The sequence below is a fragment of the Musa acuminata genome, chromosome BXJ3-7 (genome assembly GCF_036884655.1).
Source record: "Musa acuminata AAA Group cultivar baxijiao chromosome BXJ3-7, Cavendish_Baxijiao_AAA, whole genome shotgun sequence".
Taxonomy (NCBI): Eukaryota; Viridiplantae; Streptophyta; class Magnoliopsida; order Zingiberales; family Musaceae; genus Musa; species Musa acuminata.
Window position 1 is genome coordinate 2,224,056 of NC_088355.1, and position 17,620 is coordinate 2,241,675.

Below are 17,620 nucleotides of genomic sequence, written 5' to 3' on the forward strand. Positions count from 1 at the left end.
TATATATATATATATATATATATATATATATATATATATATATTCTAATTATGAATGGACTAAACTTATCGAACATTAGATACTGCAAATGGTGAGATCCAGGTATTATAACCATCTTTTAATCATTCTTAATGCCATTAAGGAAAATTTGTATAGTTCTCGAGATGAAGAACATTTGATGAGTTCTTGATGGACAAACGTTAATCCCAAAGCACACCAAATGCAAATGACACGATGATTATTAGCATCGACATCAAGAACAAATTTGCACGAGTATATATTTCAAAAACACTCGGAATAATATGATTAATTTCATCATGTCATATTAATGACTAAAATTATCCATTTAATAACATTCATTTCCATCGTGTCAAGGGTTAACATTAAACAAAAAGGGTCCCTTAAAAATCTATATATTATTCTTCGTTAAACATAAATCCCTGACGGAGTCTCGCCTTCCTCACTGCCGAAACGGTTTCCGTTATCGACTCCCCAAGTTACCGCAGCACGTCCGTCTCCGACGTGGAACGCACGTGAGTAAATGCGACCACCCGAACTGGTCGTCACGTGAAGGGGAAGAAACCTTCAAAACCCTCTCGAAACCCTAACGGCCCTATCCCCCTCTCCACCTCTTCGGCCCCCCCCCTCCCCACTCCTCCCCTTACGTGCGGCAATGGCGGCGACCCCGTTGGACGAGGCCAAGGCGAAGAACGTCCTCCGCCAGGTGATTTGGCCTTCGAATCCCTTTCTTCTCCCCTTCCCCTCCCTTTCTCGCGCCTCTTCCCCGATCTATCCCCCCAAATTTTGATTTTTCCTGCAATTCTTCGGCTTCTTTAGGTGGAGTTCTACTTCAGCGATAGCAACCTCCCCCGCGACAATTTCCTAAAGAAGACCGTTCAGGACAGCGAGGATGGATGTATCTTTGTCTGAGAATTATCGTTGTTCGATTTTCTTCGTATTTATTTTCCTGCATGTTTGTTGCCATTGTTGTTGGTCTTGACTGCGGAACTAGTGGTGAGCTTGGCGTTGCTATGTTCGTTTACTCGGATGAAAAATCACCTGGGCTTGAGTGCAGCCATGAAGCCGGAGGAGATCCCGGAGGAGACTGTGTTGTCGGTGGCTGATGTCTTGAGGAGTTCGCCTTCTCTTCGAGTCTCAGAAGATGGTAAATTTCTATCCATCAGGTTGTGTTGCTTGGCAGATGAATTATTAGGAATCTCAGTCCAACTTATCGGTCGATGCCTTTGCAGACTTTATTGGTTGATCGAATTTCCTTGTGGCTCTTGCATTGTTGAATATGAGTATGCTTGCTTGCGCTTCAAGCTTTAGTTTTCTCTTGGAGAAGTCTTTGTCAAGTATACGCTTTACAAAGCTTTGCTCTCATGTAGATATTCTGTTCCATATGTTACTGTTTTTTTAAATCCTGGCCTTCTATTTTGCCTTAGTATACCATTTATGGTTTTACAGTTGACATTCATGGAATTTGTGGTTAATTCTATAATCGGATTACTTCTCCTCTGGTTTTGATCTTGAGTTGCTTTCTGAATATGCCCTTTTTACAGTGTTTACTTAATTTTATGCAGGGAAGAGAGTTGGTAGGAGTACTGAAATGATGAAGCCAGAAGAAGTTATCGAGCAAGTTGATTCAAGGACTATTGCTGTCACACCTTTGCCTTATGATGTTAAGTCAGAAGTTGTTGAGTCTTTTTTTGCTCTTCATGGAAAGGTATTTTCTACTTCGATCGCCATTGCTTTTTCTGTAGGTATGGTCATTTTATCGAACTAGTTGGTTGCTGTAGTACAATGAACTTGATATTACATATTCACTTCAGGGTGATGCCAGAATATATACATATGTATATATATATATATATATATGTATGTATGTATATATATATATATATATATATATATATATATATGGAGAGAAACAGAGAGAGAGAGAGAGAGGGTGCTGAAAGAAAATTATTATTTTTATGTTTGTGTATTTTAAGATAAGTAATATATAATTTTATTTGCTTGTATCTTGTCAGTGTTTTTTTTTACTTTTACCAATATTTAAATTTAGTTAATCAAAATATTTTTTATGTTTCTTTAATGAGAGTTATAATTATGGCCCATGTTTCGGAGTCTGGGTATTTCTTCCAATAACTTGTTTGCATTAATTTTGAAATGGAGACAGAACTGGACCTCCAGTCTCTTGCCATTATGGAACTACCTCATCAGATCATTTATGCATTTGAGCATTTTGTATTTTTTAATGCAAATTTACTTCATACATACAGTGCCACTGCTGTTTCATGTCTTAATTATTTGTCCCAACCATGACGATTTTTCTTGTCCACCTTTTGAGCACATCAGTTAGGATAAATTGGTGTTTGCTGGTACTAGCCAAAGTCAGTCACTATAGGCCTTCAATCCTCTACTTAAAGGAAATTGTCTATCTCCAACTGAGTTATTTGAGCATTAGCCTTTTGTTTCTTTTTAGGGAATTCAATTTTGTTTTTAAAATAGAGTTTGAGTTAAAATATCTAAGCTTCTACATCCGTCATGATGTTTATACTTATTGACAAGGATTACCGATATGAACCCTTGTTGTGATGAATTATGGAAGAGCTGAAGCAGCCGAGAAAGCACATTTGTTATATGGGGGAAAAAAGTTAAATATGATTAAGGAGATCATCCATGTTTATTGCACTCTATTCCATAAAAAGCATTTTAAACTTTTTTATTCTCTGTATACTTAATATTGAATCAAAGGCAAGGCAGTTCTTGCATTTATAGTATGTTAATTTGTATCCCGTGGGAAAATTTCTGATTGATATCACTTTCTTGTAAAAATTGCTTTTCCATGAATTCACAGGTCAATAGTGTGAGGCTGCCTCGTCATGTTTCTGACAAAAGACACTTTTGTGGCACTGCTTTGATTGAATTTTCGGAAGAAGCTGACGCAACAAAACTTTTAGAGGAGAAGTTGGTTTTTGCTGGAGCAGAGCTAGAAATAAAGCCAAAGTAAGCTTTCTGGATTCTATCATCTGAAAATTTGTAGTGTTTAATTTGATTTTTTAGTGTTTTATGGTGCATACTTTTTGTGTAGCCAAATACATTTAATCACAAAAAAATGCATAAACAATCTATTAGCGATTACAGGAAGATGGATATAATAATTTATAAATTATTCAATGACCATTTTATAAATAACTTAGCTTTGGATATATATATATAACAATGGCAGGCTTAAATGCTTAGTAATCGTAGATTGATTTGTAAAATTAAAATAATCGAGATAGAAGAAATTTTAAAATGGATGTAACTAGATAAGATCGTTGGATTTTGATGATATTCTTATTGAGGTTTGTAAGGTTTTAGGGGATCGAGATATATTTTTTTTGATTAGTTTATTTGATAAAAATAAAAATTAGAAAGATGTTTGATGAATGAATTGTGTTTCTATACCAATTTATAAGAATTAAGTAAAATATCCAAACCTCCTCAAGATATAGAGGAATTGAAATGTGTCACATTAGTAAAACGTGTTACATTATTAAACCTTGGAAAATTAGGATTGAAGGTAGAATGAGATATGAAATTAGTTCTTTTGGGAATCATTTTTGTTTTTTTGTTTGGTGGATCAACAAAAAAATTTATTTATTTATTAAGGTAATTAATGGAAAAATATAGAAAAAAAAGAAAAAAAATGCATATGGTTTTTATTAAGGAATTCAATACAGATAAGCTTGGTACAGTTTGATCTACATATTTCAGATTGACAGGGGACCAGACCATTGTAAATCAGGCGTTTCAAGCCCTACATCAGATACCAGGCTCACCATCTGGTATGGGTCTGATAATGGGTCTGGATTGTGCGTTATGCCAGGTCCAACCTTTTCAACCATAAAAATAAAAAAAATTCTTACACCTAGTCTATGGCTTGTGCATTCTCTCTACGCCTTTGTGCCCAGGTTTGCTGCCGCCCACGTTTGTGTCCTCCATTGCCAGGCCCTACTGATTGGTACTCTCCTGATCATCTTCCCCTGTTTCGGCACTCCCCCCTCTTTCTCCGTCACTGCTTCCCTTCCTCCTCTTTCTCCGCTGCCTCCCCTCCTCTTCCTATGCCTCGTCTCCTCCTCCGTCTTTCAGTTTGCTCCTTAGTTTAATTTTTTCCTAGAAATAATTCAGATACTGCATGTGAAGTTGGTTAACTCTAGCTATGATACAATATAATACATTAACTGCTATTTTTTAATTTAAATGTAGGAAGGATTTTGATTCTAAAAGGGAGAGGATGTGGAAGGATGCTGAGAAATCTCGCTTTAACAGAAATGCTTCAAATGGAAGGTTCTGTCGATTGACTTGTACTTTGTGACCTCTTGATATCCATTTATATATACATTTTAGTCTCACTACCATTTTGGTTGTGGCCTATGATAGCTATCCGAAAGGTGTAATTGTTGCATTCAAGTTGAAGAAAAAGCAAGAGGATAAATGTGTGGAACATAATGGTGCGGACAAGGTTAATGATGATGCAGGATTCTGCAAAGCGGAACAGGGTCTGAACACAGCAAGTGATGAAAGTGAACAATTAGCGGTGGCTGTGGGCGAGTCAACAGATGGTGTTGACAAGGAAAATGAAACTAAGGCCGCTGAAGATGTCCCAAAGGAAAGAGAAGAGGAGGTTACTGATGATGTTGCTGAAGATAGAGAAAACAAGGATGACAAAGGTCCATCAACTGACAGTGTGGAGGTGAAGAACCCTGTGCCTGATAATGAGAGTGACAACGACAGTATTGTTACCAGAGAGGATCTTAAACAGATATTCCAGAAATTTGGTGCTGTTAAGGTATTTTGTAGTGTAAACCATAATGTTCCTCCGTATTTCAAATTTTCTTTTCACCTTTTTTTAATATATTACCAATGATGTAACTTCAATGGACCCTGCATTTTGATTTTTCCTGAAATTATTTTTGTTAACATGCTCCCTGTATCTGCTGTTTTTTATGTGGAAAAGAAGGCCAGAAGATATAGGAACCTAATGCAGTATTCTAAGATCTCTTGTTTCTGTCTTAATTGCTGATTGATTTTTATTTTACTTTTTTGAAGTATGTTGACTACAGAATGGGGGAGGAATCTGGATACATCCGTTTTGACGATCCTGATGCAGCTACAAAATCTCGTGCGATGGCAGTGCTTGTTGATGACGGTGGCTTGACCGTGAAGAATTACATAGTCACCTTGGAAGCCTTGACTGGTAATTGACCAAGTTATACTACCTTCAAAATTGTCATTAACACTTCCATGTTGATGTTACCATTGTTTTTAGTTGAGCATGTGGATTATTTTTTATACCAGGTTTAGGTCATTAAATATGTTAAACTTTCTCCTAAGATATTTTTTGGGGCTTGTGCTCCTTTGACTGCACAATTAATTTGTCTTCTTCTTTCAGCGTTTTTTTGGCTTCCTATGAAAAGGATAGTCCATCTTTCCTGCTAAGACTGCCCAGCTAGCCAAATGTCGGAGGGTAGCTTGCTAGTTGCAGAAGTGCAAATTGCAAACTGATTAGATTGATGTTTGACAATCTGCTAATATGCAAACTAGCTTTTCAGGTTCCAAAAGAACCTCTACCCAAATTTCAATAGGGATAAAGCATACACTTTTGATTGACCACTCATCATAAATTTGTCAAATCTCAAATTTATTTTAGAAGGCTATTACATGGATCCCGTTACTTATTTTAACTATAAAGTAAGATTATCCTACTGAACTATTAGCTTTCTTTTTAATTTCAAATCATCTCTTCTTGGTTTCGAACTTGGCAGTCATCTTAGACAGGTGAGTGCCCTCTTAAATTGTACTTCAAACTCATGCCTTCTAATTTTAACTTCACATATTTAGTGAGGTTACAGAAACTTCTGTTAGTTCTTTAGCTTGGCTTCTTCATGTCAAAGATCATACAAGATAGACATCGTGTACTTAATGGATCATGCAGAATTTATATTTCTGCCTTTGTTGGATTATCTGGCATTTAGCTCAAGATAAATTTAATAATTTTTGTTATTTTGGTCTCTAGCAATGATGATTTTCAAGAGAAGCCTGTTATGTTTCTGATTTCTTTATGCAAATGACTCCTTATGCAATGCAAGATTGATAATGATCTAGTTGAATACACCTGAGAAAGCCTTATGTTCCACGTGGTACTAATTATCTAGTTGCTCCTTTAGGTGAGTCGGAAAAGGAGTACTGGAACTTGCTTCGCAGCAATCAGGAGCGGCATAGAGGAAGGTAGTTTATCCCTCCACATCCTTTCTAATTTGTTCTTGTTCCACCCTGTTTGTTCTGAGTTGAATGCTCGGCATTTGAACCTCGCCTGGATGTGCATTATTAACTCGTACAATTTTCTTTCGCAGAGGTGGTAAATACAACAGAGGTGGGAGAACGCACGGCAAGCGACCATGGCACACTGATTCAGCTGAGAGACAGCCTAGAAAATCTCACAAAGTTGAGGCCACTGCATGAATATTTACGGAATCACCAAGTCCGAGCTCGTCTCTTATTGAACCGAGTAACGCATAATTATCTTGATAACGTTTGATGATATCATAAGTTAATACACTTTTGCTAGTTGTCATGAGTTCTAATGAGATTATCCTCCTCTCTAAGCTAACTGGTTTACTGCATTGGTTGCATCTTGCTTGTGAAGTTTCTACCATGCTAACCTTCACAACCACATAAAACTTGGCTTGCTCAACTGCAGTGGATTGTGGCCATGGCAGCTCCCAGTTCTTAATGTTGACTACTTGTCCTTGATGAACTGGATAATTTGATCTTTGGATGCATTATGTTTACATAGAACATAAATATTTTCACATAAAACAAATCACTCCTTTACATTCTTGACATGTTCCACAATTCATGCTTTGACTGACTTCATTTAGTTGCTTGATACTGCTCAACAGACACATTTAATATTCAAGGTTTTGAATATTAGATATGTTGGTCAATTTAAGACCGGTATAGGTTTACCTATGTCAGTATCATGGATCACAAATTAGGGTATCTCGTGTACCGACACATGATATGGGCAAATTATGATATCTCGTGTACCGACACATGATATGTTAGCGGACCACTTGCTTTAGGTTGTCAGTATCATTCTTATCGTAAATTATGGTATCTCGTGTACCGACACATGATATAAATTTGCTAGGGAGTTCCCTCCGGTTAAACCTGAATTCAAGGTTCCTTATACATTCTTTAAAGAATTTTTTTCTTATATTTTATTTTATTTTATTTTTCTTTGTATGGAAGACTTTACATATTTGAATTATTTATCTAACAAATAAACTGATTTTAGGAATTCAAAAATACTTGATAAAGCTAACTCAGGATTCTTAATGAGAAGCATAGGAGACACTATGCTATCAATTTATGTAAGACACAAATACATCCATCATCAGTACCTCACAACAAAAACAATCCTATATGGCCAAAACTCTTTTTATCTACACACCTCAAGATGAACAAAATAGCTTAAGTCTCATTGCTGACCTATTCAGCTCTGGTATCATACACCTACATGCAGCAACACATCAGTAAAATCCAACAGTGGCAATGTATTATTATTATTATTATTATTATTATTATTATTATTATTATTATTATTCCATGCATATAGATCAGAGTGTTTTAAGGTACCTGGCTTGATGACTGACCATAGCTGGGTTTGCAGAGGAAGGAAGGATGTGGAGAAAGATTGAATCAGTGACTTCTTGTCTCTCTCTCTTTCTCTGGTTTCTACTTAAAGTTGCATGCAAGAACAAAAACTAGCAAGCAAAGTAAGAATACTTAGTTAAGCTGTGTACTGTGAATTCCTGCATACTGTCCTCCAGAATTCTTCCTTCTACTGTTCTGATCCCTGTGATGAATCATCTGACTGATGAGTCTGCTGCTGTTGCCATTGCCCGGCACCATTAGCGCCTACCACCAACCTCCCTGGTTCCATCTGCTGATATATCTGGCCCATGGCCTCTAGATTCCATACCCCGATACGCCCATCTTGCGAGAGCCCGAGCTCCAGCCCCGGCAGCTGCTGCCCATGCCCGCCGAGCATGGAGGCGAAGCTCATCGCGCTGAGGTTGGAGCCTGGCAATTCCAGCCCATGCAGCCCCGTCCTCTGCACGAAACTGCCTATGGAAGCGTCGCCGCCTCCTGCCCCGACGTTGTTCGAGCTCGATGAGGCTGCCGCTGACGGACGCATGAATCCGGAATCGAACCCACACACCGGCGTCGGCCACAAGCCCGGGTGCGACCGAGGCAGGCCGGCAGCCCCGACCGCGGCCCAGTTGGGTTGTACGGCGGCGGCCGCTCTCTGTCCCATTTCATCGAGCTTCTGGTGGAGTCCCGCAGGGACGCTGGCGCCCAGGTGGGAGTACGCGGCGCCGGTGGACGCAGCGGCGAGGGCGGACGCCGGGATAGTGCCCGTGCCGGTGGCGGCGATGATGGAGGGCTCCGCTTGCTGGAGGAGCCACTGGACGGTCTCCCCGTCCGACTTGTGGCCCAATTCACGGGTGAGCTGAAAGATCCTGGCGGCGCAGAGGGCGGGCATCCTGATCCTTCTCCCCCTGCCGTCGACTTTGGTGTGCCGGTCCTTGTTGGAGCTCCTCCTGGGCGCAAGCTGGCGCCTTTGCTCATCCTTCTCTCTCGCTGCGGCCACTTGTAACTCTCTACCACCCAAGGCTGCGGAAGGTAAAAGGTCTCTCCTTTCAGCAGATGCCACAGAGTCCGCAGCTGTGGTGGGTTCTTTCTTATCTCCCTGAGGGAGGCACAGGGTCTGCTGGAACTTGGGGACGTCCCGTGGCAACTTGGCACAGCTCTTGCGATCCATGAGAGAGATGGAAAAGGTGCGATTTTTGGAGCTCCAATGGAAAGTAGGAGGTGAAGAGAGATGGATCAGAAGGGAAGAGGAGCACTAGACTTTCTTGCCGATGATTCTGGCGAGGGGATTCTAATACAGAGAGAGAGAGAGAGAGAGAGAGAGAGAGAGATCTAACAGTCTGCTTTTACTGCACTCTACTCTTACTGAGATTTACGAGGTAAAAGGGGGTGTACAGATAAGAAGACAGAGAGGGAAACGATCTGTGAATCTTTGCTGTAGGCAAGTCAATGGAGATCATCCAGCGTCAAAGTCGTCAAATTGGAAGTTCTACCATCTGCTTCGAAATCTTTCTTCAGCAGCTACACATTGCCCAGAATTTGATTCCTTTTCTTTTTCTTCCTCATCATCCTTGATTTGTGGGGCTGTCCTCACTCTGACCATCCATACTAGAAGTAGAATTCCCTCTCTCCACAGTCTTCCATCATGCTTCCCTGTTCCCTTCTTCCCACCTTGTCTGCGACATCATTGCTCACAGCAACAGTACAGCAGTTGCCTCTCTTCGAAGGGACTCCCCATTGTCCGAGGGGCACCCTTGTTTGGCCACATTTGGCATCACCAAGCTGGTCCACTGAGCTTGCTTGGTCACCACTCCAAAACCTTAGAGAGAGAGAGAGAGAGAGAGAGAGAGAGGATTTGACACCAACAACAATGACAACAACAGGAATCACATGGAAACGACGGCAGGAGGTGGTTGCAGAGAAGGGAGGAATCGAGCAGTTTCAGCTCTGCAGCTTCCTTCTTTAATGAAAGTGAGTCTTCTTTTTCGCTTTGCCTCTTTGTTGGGTGGCTTCTCACAGTTGGGATGCATGTCATGGGTGCTTTCTTTCTCCTCTGTACGTGGGGGACTGTAGACTGCATGCAAGATGATGGAACTTGTGGATGGACTGTCCATGGATGCTTTTCTTGGATATTTAGGCACTTGTCTTTCTTAGCATTGATCTGCTCACAACAGTAGTTGCTATGCAAGGAGGACTTGCTTACTGGTGATGGATGTAACTGTGGAAGTGTGCTATGTGTTTAGTGATGATGGTTGGACTTTAGTTGTGCAAATAAATGATGGCAAAGGGACTGACTATAGGTGTTGACATATCACTTGGGGTGGGGGGGGGGGGGGGTTATCATCAACTCACACCATGAACAAAAGAATCTCACTTTACATGATGAGCTCCTCAGTTGGCATTCTCCAAAGCCCCTTTTGAAATGGAAGAGAGAATTTGTGCTACTATCTGTAAGCCAATTGCTACTTAATTTTGACTGAACAATCAAAAGAAGATAAGATAAATCCAATCAAATATATTTTGATTATTTTTTTAGTAAAAAATCACCATTAAACCGAAGGTGAAGTCAACTTTTTTGAATATTGGATATCATCTGAAGAAATGTCAAGACTATATGCTCCCTCACTTCTAATCTCTGATTTCCTTTGAGTTAGCATATCAATCAAATGCTTAGCCAAGGTCATTCGGATTGAGAGAGAGAGTTTTCCACGAGATTTTTTTTCTTCTCTTATTCCGAATGACCTTTGTTAGGGATTTATCTAAATAAGAATACATGAGATATTCCTCTCATGACATCAAGAGCGGATGATCCTCTATCGACACTCAATGGTCCTATATTAACTAACACTCCCAATGACATGATGAGAACGTATTTTATATCTTCACCTAGATCTTAAATGAAAAGAAGAAAATAGACTTGAGATGTATCACATATAATATATACAAGAAAAAAATGATTGAAATTATCATGCACAAATTATACACATAATTATTAAAACAATTTCAACATATCATAAATCATAATATACTAAGATTTACTAGTTAGTATAATGTGGTTTGACTTTGTCTTGGGCATTGATCATTGAAGTGTCTAGCGACGATTAGTTGCCTTCTTCATGGCCACTTAGATCCACAAATTGGACATTGCCAAGGATCATTACATTCTTAAAGTCAACTGGAATTAGCCAACACCCATCATTTACGCCTTGAAATCCGGGATCAATATGGCAGCTTTATCGCTATTAGGTTATTTTCTTACTTGAAGAATTCTCGTCACCAAAGTCGTAAAGCAACCAATCTTACCATTATGACATGACTCACCTTTCTCTTAAACATTGAACTTTATAGTGATAAAGCTTTCATTAGCCTCCACTTTGGGATGATGAAATGGCACTCAACACCCCTTTGTTGTTACTACTGTATTAGATAGAAAGCAACTGCAGTCACTGCATCTTTACTGTACTGTAATTGGCTTATCATGACCTTCTGTATTCTGACATCTTACAGTTGATGATGACAATCTTCATACTGCATTAGATGCACAGGTCCTACCAGAAAGAACTGCTCATGCTCTAGTGAGATAAGATATTGCTTCTTGATGGCTGCAGTTTGGTTACTCGAATCCCATGGCTGCTACATCTGATGGATGCATCTTTTACTTTGTTTTGCTGGTATTGTCAATAGATATGTTGATGCCAATTTTAAGCTGTGGAGGCTTTAGTTCTGTAGGACTAACCAACCATGATCTGCAGATACCTTGGATTACCAAATGATAGCAGACAAGGATCTACAACTCACAACATTAGTATCTTAGAGGACCAGTGGTGGATCTTGCACTGAATTGAAACAAGTTCATCAGAGTTAATGATAATAGAATTGTACCTATGTTCTTTTTTTTTTTGTCTGGGAAACCACACTCATCTCAGCTGCTTAAATCAAATTAAGATATGATTCAGTTTGGAATGCATACAAATATAAAGATAGTGTTCATCCATGATTCATATCAAAAGGTATGATACATACAAATATAAAGATATGATTCATGTCAAAAGGTATTTCTCACCATCTAATGCAAGATGATGTTCATCCATGCTCATGTCAGTTTATGCACTCAAAGTTACTCATGGAAACATAATCTTCTGAACAGGGTGGCCCAATATTATTTCAAGTTGTAAAACAGTTCTTATCCAAATCAGCATAAGTTTAACATCAATTGATTTAGTTGAATTGCACATGACGTACTAACAAATTCCGGATGATACGTGACTCGAAGAATGATTAAAGACTTGACAGCTAATGAACAGTTAAACCCTGCCTAGCTTCCGCTCGAAGAGCCGACGCAATAGATAAACTTGCAGCACACTGGCACCGATCAGCGCAGCAGATTCAAAAAGTGCCTTGTGAATGGCTCTCCTGCTCATGCCTTCATTCACTGCATAACAGAAAAAAGATCAGATGATCCCTTTCAGAGCACAACTTATATTATGGAGAATGATTATAATACTCAGGCAATCCTTTTCAAGTTCAAATATGATTCTGTCAACTTTTTCTTTGAACTTATCTACAAAATGCCATGTGAAAACTATGATTATAAAGAATTGCATGGTCATGGAGAATCACACTTTTTAAGCATAAATTTTCTAACTGGGTATGATGCAACACTATGACACCCTTTAATTATATCATATTTGCAAAACCCATCTTTACACAATATTTAATCCTTCAATTAGCAAAAAAGAAATGATACTTCAGAGAGTGTGCTTTGATACCAACAGTAAACAGCATGGAAGACCAGAATTCTAGTCTCAGAAACAATCTTTCCAATATAGAGATAGGTTGACACTCTCATTGGTGGTTGGCTGGTTCACTGCCCCTTTGTTTAGCAGAGAAGAGCAAGCCACTATATTCTAGAACCACTTAAAGTAGTAAATAGCTGATGATAAATAAAATAGAAGAGAAATATTCATCTATAAACTAATTAACTAAAGTATTACTCTTACTGTATCAACGAATGGGTAAGCAAAAGGCATATATCACATTAAAAGATAACTGTGTTTTGATCAGCCAGTGCAACAAATTTCATCAGATATACCTATGGCTTGGCGATCAGTCTGAGCTTCCAACCAATGCTGCTCAAATTGTATGTTATAAAGAGCTTCTTCTAGTTTCCCAATCTGCTCCAGTAAAGGGCCAAAATGCTCTGCATACAATTTATTCACAAAGAAATTACCAAAAAAATATGTATACATTTGTACCCTCGTATCTTTAAAAGTATTACCAAGGCTTCTTACCATCTTTTGCATGTTGCTCAAAGTAAGAAAAGTGGCCAATATAAACATCAAAATCTATGGTTTCATGATACGGGGACCTATTTGTGAAGCAGAAACGATGAAGACCACTCTTTTGAGCCATAAATTCAAACTTTTCACTTGTCTTGTCATAAAAATCATGAATTTGAGTGCCTGAGGGATCCTTCACCTAATATATCATGCAGTTACAGAAAAAAATGTTAATATGAAACTATATATTGATAACCTCTTCATGCATGAAATGCTTAAAGAACCAGAATCTGGTTATTAATGCCTTCACTGAAATGAACCATGTTGCAAAAACATTTAGCTTTTTACCAACCTTCTTCTACTGCCTTCCTAATGCAACCAATAGAAAATGGAGACAAACATACCAATTAGGTAACAGCATTCATATTTACATACACAAAAAACAACTGTAAGGCAAAATCAAAATCACATCTCACCTCTTCTTTTAGTGTTCACCATAAATGATCACATAACATATATAACATTTATGGAAGTTCTTCAATAAGAGTACCCTTAACTAGTTTCTTGAGACTAGAAGAAACCAAATGCAAATAATTGAAAAATCTAATATTCTTTTCCATCAAATAAACAAGATGTTTGAGAATGGACAAACAAAGAATAAGAGATCAGAAATAACTGTCCAGAAGTACTTGCTAAGGAAAGCTCCTTTGATTATAATCAGGCAATCTAGGGTTTGTCTTGGTGCCTTGTGACTCGTTGCTAAGGATGTGAACACTGAGAACGTTGTTGTCAAGCCTAGGTCCTAAATGACTTCACTGTTGGTTCTGGAGTAAGATCCAAGATGTAGATCTTGTTGACATTAACATAAATGTAGCCATGTTGTCCACACAACTTAATGGATATAAAGGTTCATGTTGGATATCCAAAATCACCAATCTTAGGACAAGATTTGCCAGGGGAAGCAATTGATGCAATCATGAACCCAAGATCAAACTTAATGCAGTTGGACTTAGTTTAAGGGGTGATCAAGCTTGAAACTAGTAGTGCTTATGTTCTTAAGTTAAAGTTAAGAGTCCAAATGTAATTTTTTATATTACAGCATATCTTCGTCCAAATTTTTAGGCATATTTTAGGAAGAAAGTTCTAGTGAGATTTGAGCACTTTTGTGTCGTTTAGATTAACTAGACTCTGTTATCCAAAAGATGTCCAACTGTATTGTATCTAAAAGCTATTAGGTTTAGAAGGTTTTTTACATGTGATGAGATTTGTTAATTTTAATAAATAATAATGTCTTTTACCTTCCTTGTCCTTCACTCTTTTTTATGGCTTAATAGTCATAAGCCCATAGTTATCTTGACTCATCTACTTTAGAGATTTATCAAGTGCTTGTGTCGTTTAAGAAAAGAATTGGTCCACTAGAGACCCGATTTGATCTGAGTCAGGTTGGGCATGAAGTGTATAATTTCAAATTCGAAGTTTACAAAGACAAGTAGAAGATGAGGCAATCTTGTTTTAGTTACTCTCTGGTCTCCAGATTCATTATATGTTAATTTTCTTGGCCAAACTGGTTGACAAGAAAAGTAGATGCTCTAAGAAGATCATTCTTTTTTAAAGAGACAAGTCTAACAGCTAATGGTTGGTGCTTCATGTCATGATCAATCTTTAAAAAACAAAGAGCAGGGTCGACTGAATTGTCAAACTACTGAACTTCAAGTAAACATATATTTGAAAGGTCATCATGGAGGATTCTCCAACATGCAAGATTAATTTGGAATTTCATAATAAAAAACATTTGGGCAAAACCCTGCCTCTTTTTGGGAATTGACCACGAAGGTATGTTTTTTCAATAGTTTGGAAAGGTAATCTAATTTGAAAATCATCTTTAACTCCAGCATGCCACTTTCTATAAGAGATGGAAGATATATTAGAATATGAAATCCCTAAATTTCTCATATAGTAGGTCCATCTCAACATCACTTAGAGTAATCCATTCTTGAAATACAACAAACCAAAGTAAATAGTAATAAAAATTTTCAATTTTGTCTAACAAAACAATGAATTTTGGATATTCTATCTTAGCCCTTGTTTTCACTGATCTTATTCAGTTTATAAGATCAGTTTCAGGAAATCCTTAATGGAAAAGCATTGTAGTCTGAAAGGCATCAGTGAAGATACCTTTTCATCAATTCTTAAATCTTGGTGGATTCAATGGAACTTTAAATGTCTATAAGGAAGGCATTTTGCCATCTCAAGCTCCAAAGTCTTCATGTGGCTAGAACTTAAAAGAAAGATTAAGATTTTATTCTCCCTAATTGCTTTTGTATTCATCCATTTGTCGCCAAGGATATCATCCATTTCTGTAAATGACCTAGAGAAGTTAGACTTTGAAATTATCTAATATAATTATATTAAATATGAGAAGAATTATATATAATAATCTCATATTATATCTAATTATATTAAAAATGAACCAGTCAGTATGTACCAGTCCAACTGGATTTCTAGACACTTTGTCTAATATCTTTTCCTCCCTCTTTTCGCATTCGCCGCTGTCACCTTGAAGAAAAAAAAAGAAGAAATCTTTATGATCCCTTCCTCAAATTTACACCGTGATAGTCACCTAGGTCGGGGTGGGGGTGAAGAGGAATGGAGATAAGCAAAAATTATTTTACATATTGTAGACTCCATCATGCTAATTTATCCTGCATGAAATACAAAAACATATTCACTGTGTTGACTAAATCCCACCCTGACAATTTTTTCAATATGAAAGGTATCCCTATAATATAAAAAAATTAGCTTCCATAAAATTGAATTAACAAAAAATAAACCCACAACAACACATTATTTTTCTATTCATGCAATTTAGTTTAAAAAAAAAATGAAACCAGCCAATTCTTTATTCAGTTTTTAGAACTCTGATCTAAATTCATAGAGACCAATATTTGCATCAACTAAGAGGTTTACACTTTCCTTGAGTAACAACACCGAGGGCCAATGATGTAGGTTGTCTAACACATATTGGTAGGAGGTCAACCTAAAATTCTAGAGGACCGCTTAAGGGAAGTAGATTGTGATTTCTTATGCGTCAACCAAATCATCCTTAGGATAGCTAGGATTATTTCCATTTCCTATCCATTCTCCCTTATGTTTTAATCATGCATTCCAATTTACTGAACTCTAGAAAAGAACATTTCATGATGTTCTATATCTTCTGTCTGGTTTCTCAACAACATGGATGACGAAATCTAGAAGCCTATGTCAAGTTCTATGAATCAAATCCATAAGTAGAAGTTCAACTAATAAACTTTAAAAAAAAATCATATGACAGAGAGTGACATTGCCACAAGATCGAGCCCTCATCAAACGCCCTACATTAATCAAATGGAAAAAGTAGCTATTAACTAAATAGCACATATACAAGATCAAAATGTAATACATAGAGTTTAACATAAATATCCAAAGAAGAACAAAACGTACCACGAGATCAATACCCTCGTCACCATAATGCCATGGGGTTTCTGCTTTAATCACAACAAAGGAGACATGAACCGTATCCCCTTCATAAGGAACAGAATGAGAAAAGCATTCTTCCCTATCTATCACAAATCTGATCCCAATAGTTGGATGCAGATGCAGTAGAAAAACAGAAACAAGGAAAAATGTGAATCTCACAGAGAGTTCCTGCATCTGTAGACATGTAAGAAGGAGTGCATCAATGGGTCAATCCAGCAATTTGAATTTTCCAAAGCAAAGGATGTAACTCAAAATAACTCCAAATAAAAAACGATTTCTCTAATAAACAATCTTTTCCCTTTTTTATGTGTGTGCGTTATAATAAACCTCCGCATGCTATATATAATCCGACAAACATAGATGGGCTCACATTAATAGCAATCATAATCTATAACGACGGCATCCTTATCTGTCAGATGATGATCAATAAAGAGAGAACAAAAGAATTACATAACAATCAGTTGATCAGCAAAGATCGAGTTTTTACGAAATTCCAGAACCATCAAATACATGCGAAACAAAAGAACATACGGATCACCAAATTAAAGACAGCTGATCAAAAGAACCCACTGTTTCCCTTCAGACGTGGAGATCAATAATACTGAAAGCTGGAACCAATCAATAAGAAGCAGAAACATGAATCTGCATCTATACCCATCGAAACTATCGGACAAAGGAAACATTACTACCACATCCGAATTCAAGGATATAATCGTGTCACAAAAATGCGATAAACAAATTTAACGGATCGAAGGCCTCGACTGATGGAGCAATCGAGAGAGGGAGGGAGCTTTGCCTTACCTCGTGCCAACGGAGACGTTTCAATCTGCACAATTTGGAAAATCTTCGGATCGAATCGCTCGATCAGCTTCGGGAGAAGGAGGAGAGCTCAAAAACAGAACCCAAAAACACAAAAGAGCTGTTTTCGATCGGTTGTAATGTTGCGTGACAGCATCTAGGCAATTATTAGGGCTTCGATTTCGGCTGGGCTCGGCCTAAACCGGACCGACCCAACTCGGACAAGGGGCCGGGTCGAATTGGAACTTAATTACACTTACCTTCGGTGTCTCGATTCGAAAAGTTATATTGATATTTCTATAATTATAAAAATAAAA

At 37.9% G+C, this 17,620-nt stretch overlaps 3 protein-coding genes across 3 annotated transcripts; 1 reads left to right on the forward strand and 2 right to left on the reverse strand.

Annotated features, from left to right (window-relative positions):
- The first annotated feature begins 595 nt into the window (after nucleotides 1-595).
- LOC135642031 (la protein 1-like) lies at nucleotides 596-6,674 on the forward strand. The gene is made up of 10 exons (XM_065157801.1): nucleotides 596-724; nucleotides 838-916; nucleotides 1,013-1,165; nucleotides 1,584-1,726; nucleotides 2,864-3,012; nucleotides 4,258-4,338; nucleotides 4,432-4,840; nucleotides 5,101-5,248; nucleotides 6,219-6,279; nucleotides 6,405-6,674. Exons 1-10 carry the CDS (start codon nucleotides 674-676, stop codon nucleotides 6,511-6,513), a joined length of 1,383 nt encoding a protein of 460 aa, XP_065013873.1. The 5' UTR covers nucleotides 596-673; the 3' UTR covers nucleotides 6,514-6,674.
- A 146-nt stretch (nucleotides 6,675-6,820) lies between these two features.
- Nucleotides 6,821-10,010, reverse strand: LOC135642032 (transcription factor TCP20-like). The gene has a single exon (XM_065157802.1). It carries the CDS (start codon nucleotides 8,879-8,881, stop codon nucleotides 7,898-7,900), a length of 984 nt encoding a protein of 327 aa, XP_065013874.1. The 5' UTR covers nucleotides 8,882-10,010; the 3' UTR covers nucleotides 6,821-7,897.
- Nucleotides 10,011-11,847: 1,837 nt separating this feature from the next.
- Nucleotides 11,848-17,442, reverse strand: LOC135642697 (transmembrane emp24 domain-containing protein p24beta2-like). The gene is made up of 5 exons (XM_065159047.1): nucleotides 17,307-17,442; nucleotides 16,470-16,679; nucleotides 13,002-13,188; nucleotides 12,803-12,910; nucleotides 11,848-12,142 (listed from the first exon to the last, which is right to left on the reverse strand). The coding sequence occupies exons 2-5, from the start codon at nucleotides 16,677-16,679 to the stop codon at nucleotides 12,015-12,017; spliced, it is 633 nt and encodes a 210-aa protein (XP_065015119.1). The 5' UTR covers nucleotides 17,307-17,442; the 3' UTR covers nucleotides 11,848-12,014.
- Between the last annotated feature and the right edge of the window lie 178 nt (nucleotides 17,443-17,620).

Bases quoted from the DNA above. Each gene is read 5' to 3' on its own strand.
- LOC135642031 (XM_065157801.1), top strand. From the start codon at position 674: ATGGCGGCGACCCCGTTGGACGAGGCCAAGGCGAAGAACGTCCTCCGC. The intron at 5,249-6,218 runs GTAATTGACCAA...TTGCTCCTTTAG, and splicing joins CACCTTGGAAGCCTTGACTG to GTGAGTCGGAAAAGGAGTAC. The intron at 6,280-6,404 runs GTAGTTTATCCC...TTTCTTTCGCAG, and splicing joins CAGGAGCGGCATAGAGGAAG to AGGTGGTAAATACAACAGAG.
- LOC135642032 (XM_065157802.1), bottom strand. From the start codon at position 8,881: ATGGATCGCAAGAGCTGTGCCAAGTTGCCACGGGACGTCCCCAAGTTC.
- LOC135642697 (XM_065159047.1), bottom strand. From the start codon at position 16,679: ATGCAGGAACTCTCTGTGAGATTCACATTTTTCCTTGTTTCTGTTTTT. The intron at 12,911-13,001 runs GTAAGAAGCCTT...AATTGTATGCAG, and splicing joins TGAGCAACATGCAAAAGATG to AGCATTTTGGCCCTTTACTG. The intron at 12,143-12,802 runs GTATATCTGATG...TCTGTTATGCAG, and splicing joins GACTGATCGCCAAGCCATAG to TGAATGAAGGCATGAGCAGG.